Source organism: Macadamia integrifolia, chromosome 10 (genome assembly GCF_013358625.1).
Source record: "Macadamia integrifolia cultivar HAES 741 chromosome 10, SCU_Mint_v3, whole genome shotgun sequence".
In the NCBI taxonomy this organism is placed as follows: domain Eukaryota; kingdom Viridiplantae; phylum Streptophyta; class Magnoliopsida; order Proteales; family Proteaceae; genus Macadamia; species Macadamia integrifolia.
This window is the reverse complement of record NC_056566.1, coordinates 16,519,066-16,530,626: the sequence shown is the minus strand read 5'-3', so window position 1 is coordinate 16,530,626 and position 11,561 is coordinate 16,519,066. Positions and strand designations below refer to the sequence as shown.

General features: G+C 36.9%; 1 protein-coding gene and 1 long non-coding RNA gene across 4 annotated transcripts; one reads left to right on the top strand and one right to left on the bottom strand.

The window, feature by feature from the left end:
* The first annotated feature begins 275 nt into the window (after positions 1-275).
* Positions 276-2,016, top strand: LOC122090575 (HMG1/2-like protein). Its single transcript, XM_042660216.1, has 8 exons — positions 276-427; positions 537-591; positions 764-889; positions 1,036-1,093; positions 1,202-1,246; positions 1,333-1,413; positions 1,522-1,617; positions 1,764-2,016. Exons 2-8 carry the CDS (start codon positions 545-547, stop codon positions 1,782-1,784), a joined length of 474 nt encoding a protein of 157 aa, XP_042516150.1. The 5' UTR covers positions 276-427; positions 537-544; the 3' UTR covers positions 1,785-2,016.
* Positions 2,017-5,450: 3,434 nt separating this feature from the next.
* Positions 5,451-9,353, bottom strand: LOC122090610. Of its 3 annotated transcripts, none has more exons than XR_006143692.1 (3): positions 9,019-9,337; positions 8,101-8,751; positions 5,451-5,763 (listed from the first exon to the last, which is right to left on the bottom strand). It is a non-coding gene; the product is annotated as an uncharacterized LOC122090610 (long non-coding RNA). The 3 variants fall into 3 exon arrangements; XR_006143691.1 differs by having other exon boundaries at positions 5,451-8,501; positions 8,651-8,751; positions 9,019-9,334; XR_006143690.1 differs by having other exon boundaries at positions 5,451-8,751; positions 9,019-9,353.
* Between the last annotated feature and the right edge of the window lie 2,208 nt (positions 9,354-11,561).

Below are 11,561 nucleotides of genomic sequence, written 5' to 3'. Positions count from 1 at the left end.
TATGAGGACAAAGGGAAGAGATCCGCATAGCTGTTGAAGAGCCAGCGGCAGTGAGCCACAGCGGTAGATGGCCCACAGACTCTTCAATTCTATTAACGAGAGAGAGACGAGAGAGAGAGAGAGAAAACAAACACAACACAAAGCACAGAAGGAAAAGCAAAGCATATAGCGAAAAGGGGGGCAAAAGCAATGTGAGCCAATAAAAGGAAAGCACAAGGATCGATGACGTGGCAAAGATTTTTCAAATCCCGCCCAAACCCGGATTTCATTTCAATTTGTGATTGAATTTTAATTTTGGTTCTCTCCTTATCACCCCCTCACCTCGTCAAGCCTTTTCCACATACACCAAACGAGAGTATCGCTTCTTCTCTCGTTCTCTCTCACTCGCTTTCTTCTCTCCCTTTCTCGGGGAAACCCTAACCCTAAAGTAAGAAAAACTCATTTCTACACCTAACCCTAACCGATTCTCATCGTATTTCAACGATTTGTGGCCGATTCTTCATCATTTTTAACTGATCCGTTCGTTTTTTCTGCAGGATTCATCATGAAAGGAACAAGATCGAAGCCGGATTCCAGGAAAGCTGACAACAAGTGAGTTTCGATCTTCCTTTGCTTTGTTTTTCATTTTCCTTTCAATCATCTAGGGTTTCTGGTGTTTTTGTTGTGAATACGTTTAGATCAGATGGTTTATATGATTGAGAAGTCGGTTTTTGGTTTTCGTATTTATACCTTGTGATCGTGGGTTTTTTATTTTTTGGGTAAGGTTGTCTGTGAAGAGGAAAGCTGCCGCTAGTGATAGAGGAGCTGGGAAAAAAACAACCAAGAAGGAGAAGGCAGTAAAGGATCCTAACAAGCCAAAAAGGCCTGCAAGTGCCTTTTTTGTGTTCATGTAAAAAGTTTCCTCTTTTGTTGCTATTTTTGTTCTTTTAACAGATCTGATTTTTTTCGTTGATCTCAATTTTTTTTTTAATTATAAATTATAGGAGCTAATTTCTGTACTTTTTTCCTCCTTTCTTTCCTGCTTGGAAAATGAAGGGAAGAGTTCAGGAAGTCGTACAAGGAGAAACACCCTAACAACAAATCCGTCTCTGTTGTAAGATCCCCATTTACGTAGATCCATAAATTTTTTAACCTTCAATTTCTACTGCTATCGCCAATTTTATTAATTTCCATTGTTCTTTCGTTACACAAAAAAATAAAGGTCGGCAAAGCTGGTGGTGATAAATGGAAGTCGTTGTCAGAAGCTGTGAGTATTCTAAGAATTATTTGGGAAGAAAATTCATTATTCGCTGCTTATAAAAGTAAACGATTCGAAATAATTCTTCTTTTTAGGAAAAAGCTCCTTATGTGGCCAAAGCCGAGAAAAGGAAGAACGAATATAACAAGAACATGCAAGCCTACAACAAGAAACAGGTTTCATTCATTTCCACATCTCATTTATGTTCTGTATTAACAGTTCTTCAATATCGAATGTGATTTATAAATATATGTATGGGTTTATTGAATCGGTGTTATTACCAGGCGGAAGGAGCAAATGCCGCCGATGACGATGTGGAATCTGATAAATCCAAATCTGAAGTGAACGATGACGACGACGAGGATGATGAGAGTGGAGAGGTTTGCTACCAAATTCCATTGCTTAGTTTATAGGAAATTGATATTAATGTTTTGTGTGCGCAACCCATTAATGGGATCAAAATTGTGTTTGGTTATAAAATATATAATTTGTTTTTTAACATTTCACATTCGATTGCCATTTGCAGGAAGACGAAGATGATGAGTAGATTTGAATAGGCGACTCGAAGTCTGGAAGATGGGAAAATGGAACTTTTTTAGTTGTGTAGGGCCGTTCTAGAATTATCTTCCATTTCTTGTTGACTTTCTCTTCTGTGGGAAATAGATTGTCCCCCTTTTTTTTGTTTAACTTTTGGATTATCAAGAAAGAAAAAGCCATGCTTACGATCAACCTCTGTACTTAAATTTTCATGTTCTAATGATTTCAGTTTAGGGCCCTAATTTTCTGGGTGTTGCTCTCCCCATGTCATCCAATTCTTCTGCAATGCTCTCTCTGCACTTGTTTATTGGGTTGATATCTTCTTTTTTCCTCTGGCTATGGTGGTTGGTTGTGTAAGAGAGAGAACCCATTTTTTGTAATGGTTTTCCTCTGCACTTGTCTATGGGGTTGATATTTCCCTTTTTCTTCACGCTGTGGCTATGGTAGTTGGTTGTGCAAGGGGGAGAACCCATTTCTTGAATATTTATCTTGTAATGGTTTTCCTTTGAGCTGTTAGAGAGATGGTGGTAGGTGTACTGGTTTTGTTGAAGCTCTTTCAATGGTGGTTGAAGCTGGGTGGTTGCATTATCGAAAGTTTTTAATACTTTGTAATGTAAGAGGACTAATCGAGAAGGATGATGGGGTGGATTTTTTTGTATTTTGTCTAGTTTCAGAGTTTCTTTTTTTTTTGGATCAATGACTTTAGTTTTTGGATATTAAGCTTCTGCTGTTGAGGGGTAAGGTTTCTGGCCCAGGAGTTGTTTTTCTGTATCTTATTCAGGGAGTCAATTGTGGGAGGTTTTAGTTGGATTGCATGACAGTATGACTGTTAAGGCCCCATTGAATGAATCTTTTCTGTGGGGATTGAGTGGTTATTTGATAGTGGAAAAGGTTGTCCCGGAGCTGTCAGAAAAGATATTGCGTAGCATGTCGTGGTGCAGAGTGGAAATGGTTGTCACAGAGCTGTGAGAAAAGATTTGGAGTAGAATGTCGTGGGGGATGGGTTTGCTCATCTGCATGGTAGAGCACCTGGAATTTGCACTTTTCAAGCATTGATAGTCCTTGCAGATTTGCATATAATAACTAAATTTGATGAACTCAGTTTCACTCTATTTTAGCCATGGAATGGACAATCCTCTGGATGGTTTGCTCTTTCTTTTCTTAATCTTACGACCCATTGTTTGATTATTTTTGGAGTTAGGTTTCTCTTGCTGTGCATGTGTATGAAAAAAAAGGGTTCAACACACATTTCTACCATGGAAAAGGGTCAGATGAGACTCAAATTTAATTGTTGGGTAGATAATTAAGGAATTTCTTAGTTCCAAGGTCAAATGGGGTTGATTTGATTTGCCTTTTCTCAAGTCTGGAGGTTAAGCATATGGTCAATCTTTTTAACCTCTTTTTAACCGTTAAAATTTTGATCAGTTGATCTTGAATGCGTTGAAATGCTATTTTGGTTAGTTAGTTTTCATTTCTTAGCAGAAAAGGTGCATTTTTATATTTATGGGTGGTTAAGAAAAGAAGCAATTATGGATCTGGAATGATGTTTAGATATTTGTCGTATTATTAGTATAAAAATATTCAAATAACGTCTTTTGTAATTAAAATTTTACACAACATAAATAACAATGACATTGTTTGTCAAATGTGTGCCAAGTAGGATAATTTAGCTTCTTTCTTTGGCAGCAAAAACTTCATATGGCAATCTGTTACTTACGTTTCTTGCCAAGAAGTGGAGATTTTGGATTCAAAAGGCTGATCATCACAAGTAAATTATTATTGAATTGCAAGGATATCAACAAAAATTGTATACTGGGGGATTGTGGGGATTTTAAAGCAGGTCCACTAGATGTGTGTATATTAGTTCTTTATTTGCTTTTGCTAGTCCTTTGTAATCATTAATGTTGTGGATATTATATGGATAGAATTTTGCATCTAATGTAGTTGCCATATTAAAGAATAAGAAAATTTAAATCGGGATATATATTTCTAACCTTTGCCCAATATAAACAAACAATAGTAAACTTATATAGATGCCAAACTTTTAAAAAAGTAGGTTGGGTGATGGATTATTTTGATGATGGACATAATGCATGTAAGATCATTTGACTTGATTGATCTATATGGCATGTTAGGTACACAATCGATATTTTATTATAGTTTTTCTTTATAAGGCTGTGGTTGATTTGTAGTGGTGTGTCAAGTCAACAACCGACACTTAATTAGCAATGACCTGTCAATCTTTTTGCATGAATCCTCACATTCATCTTTGTTTGAAATTTTCATGTAATCAACTCCATTAAGTTGGAATAAGATATTGGATAGTGGTGGTGATGGTGTTATCGTATTAAATGTGTTGGGATTCAAACAAAACCCAACAAATGATTAAAACAATAAACTTGTTTTGGGAACATTATTCGGGTGTGTGTGGCCCCTATACCCAAGCATGGGGGTGGACAAAATGATTGACCCGCTCGAAAACCGCACTCTCCCACATGAAACATGTTCCCATTTTGTTTTTATCATCTCAAATACGTGGCATCTAGAAAAATGTCCACCTTTTCCTTGGCAACAAAAGCTTTGCAAAAGAGCTCTAGTAGATTTTTGACAGTGTAAGCAATTCTCTATTTGAAAGGTTGATCATCAAAATTAAACCATTATTGAATGAGGAGTGTGACTCCTCTGTTTCTTGGGTTCAACATTACCATTAATGTTTTGTATAACATATTTGGGGGAAAGATCACTACGACGCTAGAATGTTGTTTACCACCGATGAGAACGTGGGAACCGAATCGTCAAATAAGGAGTGTTAATGAGGAATGAGGGTGTGGGGTTCATATGAAAACCTAAGAGGGTGTTCAGAAGAATCTACACATTGACATCGTGGCAATCTTTAATCCCAATATATTTATAGCAATTGGAATCCGACAAAGTTCTCAGATTAGATAATGAGGTTGTTAGTATGATCATGTTCAAATTGGGTTGTGTAATTAAACTTCTTACCCAATGTAACTAACAAAAGCATTGTCTATCAAAGTGCAACCTAGTACCTACATTTCTGGCAGAGAAATGATGATTATGGATCTGAAAGGTTGATAGCCAATTAGGGCTATTAGTACTAGAAAATCCGAAATGGGTTGTGTAATTAAACTTTTGCTCAATATATAAATAACAACATGTTGGTCACATGTTCAAAACTTGGAAACAACCTCTTCTGCGTACACTTGCCCCTCCTAGACCCTGCAGTAGCGGGAGCCTTGTGCACTGGGTTGCTCTATAATAAATACTCTATATAACAACATTGTCAATCAAATGTTTGAGATTCAAACAAAATCCAACAAATGATTGCATAAAATTCATCTCAAATGTGCACTAACTAAAGTAATGTAGCTCCTTTTCACATGAATGAAAGCTTCATGAGAGTAATCTAGTACCTGTATTTCTGGAAGAGAAAGATAGATCTGAAAGGCTGATTAGCTGGCACAAGTAAACTATAATTGAATTGCATAGGTATTAGAAAGAATTGTTTGTGTCTGGAGCTATCTAGTGTATTTGAAGCAGGTTCATTAGTTGTGTGTAAATCTGTTCTTTGTTCGCATTTTTGTTGCTTGTGTTCATTGTGACTATTAATGTTATGGATAACATTGGGAACCAAACAAAACCCAAAAATAGAATATAGCCATGAAAATAATTTTTATCATCTAAAATGTGGCCAAGTAGAATACTGTAGCTCCTTTCTTTGGTAACAAAAGCTTCATAAGAGCAATATAGTACACCTACATTTCTGGCAAAGAAGATGCAACTATAGGTTCAAAGTCTGATCATCACGAACAAACGATTATTGAAATGCATGGGTATTATCAAGAAGTGTATACGTATATAGAGGTATCTAGCACTGTTGAAGCAGGACCACTAGTTGTGTGTAAATCTGCTCTCTGATCGCATCTTGATTGCTTGTGTTCAGTGTGTCAATGCTGTGGATAATATACCTAAAGAATTTGACATTCAATGAAGTTGTCATATTGCAGATATTGGGGCTGTTGGTATAAGAATATCCAATTAGGTTTGAGTGATTAAACTTTTGCTCAATATAACTAACAATAGTACTGTCTATAATGTCTGAGATTCAAACAAATCCAACAAATGATTATAGCCATGAAAATGATTTCGATGGAAACTCAGGTTCCTGGTGGCACATTTCAGATGGCTGTAGCCTGAAACTTAAATACCAAATGACAAGTGGTTTAGTTGACTTACAAGAGATGAATCTTACATGTGTATACAGATTCCAATTTTGGGGTCATCAACAAATTGGCAAGCATGATTGAATGGATGAGAAATATGGATATTAGCCACATTTAAGGTGGTAGGGCTTTGATGAGGATGACAAACCTCTGGTGTATTACTTTTGTTTCTCGGTCACAAATTTATTCGACTCAACCAAACCATCAAAGGTTTCAAAAAGCCACCCGGCAATTCGGCCAGTGCCAATGACTCAAAAGGATGTTACATATACTATTACCTCCGCACATTAGGCCACCGAAGATACTCTAGACTGCCATTGTGAAGCATGCTTTAGATGGAGATGGCATAAAGCTGATAAACTTACAAAAGTAGGAGAAAATGTGAGTATTAATGGGAACCACTCCACCTGATAATATGACAGAAAAGTTCCTCAACCAATTATCCTTTGAATCAATTGCATTTGGCAACTAAAAGCTGTAAGTTTTGCACATTATTTCTCTGGCCACCAACAAGAGAGCACTTTCCAGCAACTGGAGTGCCCATTTAATTCCAGCCTGTTTGGTTGTCTTTTCTTTATTATTTAAAGTTGTTTGGTCAGATTAGGACTCTTCCTTAGCTGGTTAATTGGAAGAGTTAGTCAGTTTGTGTTTTGTTTCTTTCCATTTTGGTTCAGGATTGACTTTAATCTTTAGGCTTTCCTTGTTTTGGTCAGACTTAAGAGTCTTATCTTACTCAAACTCTAAAAGTATATGTAGGGGGCTACAGCCACAACAACAAATTTTGATAAATGAATGAAGCTGTTGCTTTGCTGGTCCGTGGATTTCAGGCTTAGACATCTGTGGATTCAGGTGTTGACTCAGTGGATTTTGAGTGGTTCTTCTATGGATTCAGAAGTGGGGATTTGGTGGATTCCAAGCCTGCAATCAGGTGGAATCCTGGTTGATTATCTTTCCCTTATCTCAGCTCAACCTCTCCATCTCATGTCAGGTCAGGCTTTCTGAACTTATCTTCCCTGTAATTTCTAATTCTGTTAGGATCTTCTGGTTTATTTTTCAGGTTAGTTGTGGTTTCAGTTTCACATTAATCATTGATTAATCTCCGCTGATTCTTGCTATCAATTTGATTAACTAATTACAAGTTCCAGATCCTGTTTATCTCAGTTTTCCAATTGATTTCAGGAATCCTTCCCCAAATTCTGATTTCTAGAATCTAATTTTCAGTTTTGTTTTTTTTTTGGCTTCAGTTCTTTGTTAGGTTACTGGCACAAGAATAGGATATTTATCTGGGGGAGATAGTAATGGCATTCGAAATTCAATGTATTTGCTCAAACCCCTACTTAACACGTTGACCAGGTTCTGTTTTAGGGCCCTAAACTGTCCATCGATTCTGCAGCTCACGAACTTTCGTATTTCCAGAAGAATTGTTTCAGAACTTGGTATCTAGCCATCAGTTTTCAATCAAACTTTACTGGACTGTTCCCCTTGACAAATAGATCACTCGACCAAGGTTTTGGCCTAATTAGATGTGTTTCATTAAGTTATTGATTCTCTTAAATCTGTTTGTTCCTCATTGCTGTGATTTTGGTATTACTTGAGGTTTTCTAACCCTAATCTTTTAGGTGCTTAGAAACCACATTACTAGGTTTGCAATACCTAATTTGGATCCTATCAGGCTGTGAATGTGCTGTCATTGGGGTCATCCCCACCCTCATGCTAATCTTGGAATGGCTTAATTTCTCTCTGAGAGCACATCATGCAAACCAGGTTTTCACAACAGTTTCAAGCAAGCACGATTCAATAGAAGATGAGATTACTTTTCTATGCCTTTACTCTTAAGAAGAGAACTAAATTGAAAGGTCGACACAAAGCATCATAAACCCACAATTACAAATAATTTATCCTGGAACAGAACTGACTGAAGGGCTAGACAAAGGATATGAACAAGGTGATGCATCTAATTCACAAGAGATAGATGACTGACCATTAACTACAGCTTAAGACAATTACCAATCAACAAAGCAATTAAACAAGTGGCAGATACCATATGGAGCTAAGATGGAAATCAATATAATGGGAACTGACCAGGTGAGCCTTTTGAGGCAATTTATAATCTCATCGGTTCACACAGCCAGATCCATGAAGTGGTGTAGCTTTGCTCATGGCCTAACCCACCAAACCATGAAGTCTTCTGTGCACTTCAGGACACCCATTGTTCTTACAGTGGCACACATTTTCGTATTTTATGAGGTAACTAACCATTTGTAGCAAGGGTTGACAGGTATCGACTACTAGTCCTCCCACCCGCTTTCTTTCTTCCCTTTGTTTGTCCTGCTTTAAGTTTGAGAAATGTAAGCCTTTTACAGCACCAGATGGCCATTCAGAGAAGAATTCAGACTTCATATCCATCCAGTAAAGCTAAAACTTGTTGTAAAAGGCTAAATCTCATCCCAAGAACTGTGGATTTTCGCATATATCTTTTTGAACTAACAAATAACAACCAAATGAAGCAGGGATACTAGAATGGTTAATAACAATAAAATGAGTGGATATTTAGAGGAGAACAAGAAACAAAAGTGAGTAAAGTAAACAGAATCAGAATTCAGAATCCAGAAGATATAGAAAGAGCCCTTACAAAATTAGAAACCTTGAATCTTCAAGATAGGATTTGAAGTTCATAGTTTTCTAACAGTCCCAACACCATAGTTCACTTCCTGACACCATGAGAAGTGAAAACTACAAACAAATAAGAGAGAAAGGGGGTCAGTTCATCAATGAAAATAAAGAAAGTAGAAATTTTAATCACACAGAAATTATCTCAGCAAAAAGCATATGGGATCCACAGTTCTATAGCAAGTATCCCTATTTCATACCCCAAAACTGTAAGATATATCAAGGAAATTAAAATATTTCTGTTTTATTCAACTTCCAGGCATTTTATGGAGGTTTAAATGGAGTTTCTTGAAGCTGAAATATCAGAAGCGTGTAAAACTTGAACATTACCAAATTGAAGTTGCAAATGGGGGAATTATAGCCCATGAAGATAGCTTATTTGGATTGAGAAGAAAGATCTACCACTAATGAAGAGTCTCCTTCAAGCTTAGAATCCATAGATCCTGAACAATGAAACCACCATAGGTTTTTGAAACTGTAAAAATGTGATTCAAAGCTAATGCATCATTTGATATCCAATTGGTTCCTTTCTCATCCTCTGAGACCTGGATTTCCTAAGGAGTAACCATTAAAGAACTCCATAAGAACAGGAAGAGGAAGTGAGGAACCAGAGATCGTGGAAGTATTGAAGATGAACGGATGTGAGGAAGGTCAGGACGAAACTTGGGCTGGGTCAGCTCTAGCCCAGCAACATAGGTAAGGGCCGAGCATCAATCCAGCCTAATGGTCTGGCCCAGCCCAATTTAGGGCTATATGATAAAGGATATCGCAAAATGAATATTTTAGATACTTGGATTCAATCATAAATATTTACCTTAAAAAAAAATCAATAATAAATAAATAATGAAAAATAGAGGATTATCATTTAGGAAAAAATAGAAAGGTACGTCTGAAGTATTGTGTGATCAATGAATTCCTTTAATAAGATAATTAGATGACCAATATTGATTTATGAAGCTGAATATTGGGCAGCCAAGATCGATATGATTTTTGATAATCCTACCTGAAATACTGCTGATGAACAAATTTTTTTTTTGGGTTGTTGTTGTTAAGGATGAACCATTCAAAATTTAGGCAATTCAAGTTTAACAGATGAAAATACAAGGGTGAAACATTAATGCATTGTGGGCTTAGTTGATATATGGGCCCTGAATATATATATATATATATATATTTTTTTTGGGTGAGAGTCCCTGAATTTGACATAAGACTAGTCTCTTTCTCTCTATCTGATACATGGCCCATGAACTTGACATAAAGCCCAAACAGGCCAACAAAAGAGGTCCCAGGACAGCAATGACAGCCAGAGTGCCAGAGTACCAGACCATTAAAACTTTGAAGAAGAGAAACTTCTTGGCGACCCAGTACAAGCCAAAGCCACAGAGAGAGAGAGAGAGAGAGAGAGAGAGAGAGAGAGAGAGAGGGCCAAACAGGCCAACAAAAGAGGTCCCAGGACAGCAAAGACAACCATAGTACCAGACCCTTAAAACTTGAAGAAGATAAACTTCTTGGGTACCCAGTACAAGCCAATGCCCCATAGATCAAAACCAACACAAAATCCATGCACTCTTTTTTTAGCTGATCTTTAACCATCCACTCTTTAGGTTGTGATACAATCAAAACCCATGCACTTGAAACAAACAGTTAGTGCTTGCTGACCATGTTTCTCTAAGTGCTCATACTCCCACTTACACCTACACCTCTGCCTGATGGCTGCAACAAGGAGATCTGCCATTTCATAGAGGATGATGAGCAACTCAGGATGGTCAATGGAGCTGAAATTTTATTGACATGTAGATCCTAAGGTTTTCAGCTCACTTGTAACGTTATAACTCAATTAGAGTTAGCCAAGTGGCAAAACAAAGTATTGACCATCGAGAGGCTGCAAGGGGATAAATGGGATGGCAAATATTTATGTTGGAGGGCATATTTCTTAGAACAAACACCAAGAAATGCGAATACAAAACAAACATATTCACATAAGACACAGAGATCTAATGTGGTTCACACACCAATGTGATATGCTACGGCCACGGGTGATGGTGAAGATAATTCATTATATGATGGAAGAAAATTACAATGGAGATATCTTAAAGAACACATAAACTCGCGGCATGAACTCTCGCCCATAAATCCTAAATCGAAAATCCCCATATCTCACTTGCTTGCATAAGCCAATATAACAAATATGAAGAGGGTTCCTTAAAAGGCAGTGTGGCCCCTACACCAACATGTGGGCAAATGGAAACACTAATAGAAGCATCAACAAGGATTGGATTCCATCTTTTATGATGTGTGGGCCGGTCATTTCACCCCCACTGTGTCTAGGTATAGGGGCCACACTATCTTTTAGGCTTCTTTTTCTTAATAAATATATAGTCCTTCAAGTCGGGTTGATCCCTTTGGTTGCATTCGATTGGGTTCTCATTGATTCGGTATTAATTTTGGTTTTTAGAACTAATTGAATTAACCAATAAGACCAACAAAACATGACTGTTTGGACTGAAACCAAAAACATATTAAAAAAAAAAAAATCAGTATTTCCTCTCCTATGAAATGAAATATCTACCTCCTACGATAGAGACATGAATGTGTTAGTGTTTGGAACTCAATCCCTTTACTATGCATGCATTCATATAAATTCTTTTATAATGTTCTCACATAATATGTAGTGGGACCCATATTAACATTTTCTTCTATTTCAACCATGTGATCCCCCACGAGGATGATACCAATTTCCAACTCCTCATTCATGTAGGAAAACCCTCCTCCATTTTATTTTTATTTTTATATATATGTAAAATTGAGATCGAAGATAAGGAACCAATTAGAGACTGTTAAAAGAAACTGATAACAAGCCGAAATAAATTATA

Excerpts from the sequence above, each read along its gene's own strand:
- LOC122090575 (XM_042660216.1), top strand. The coding sequence starts at position 545 with ATGAAAGGAACAAGATCGAAGCCGGATTCCAGGAAAGCTGACAACAA. Across the intron at positions 592-763 it reads TCCAGGAAAGCTGACAACAA|GTTGTCTGTGAAGAGGAAAG; the intron begins GTGAGTTTCGAT and ends TTTTTGGGTAAG. Across the intron at positions 1,618-1,763 it reads AGGATGATGAGAGTGGAGAG|GAAGACGAAGATGATGAGTA; the intron begins GTTTGCTACCAA and ends TGCCATTTGCAG.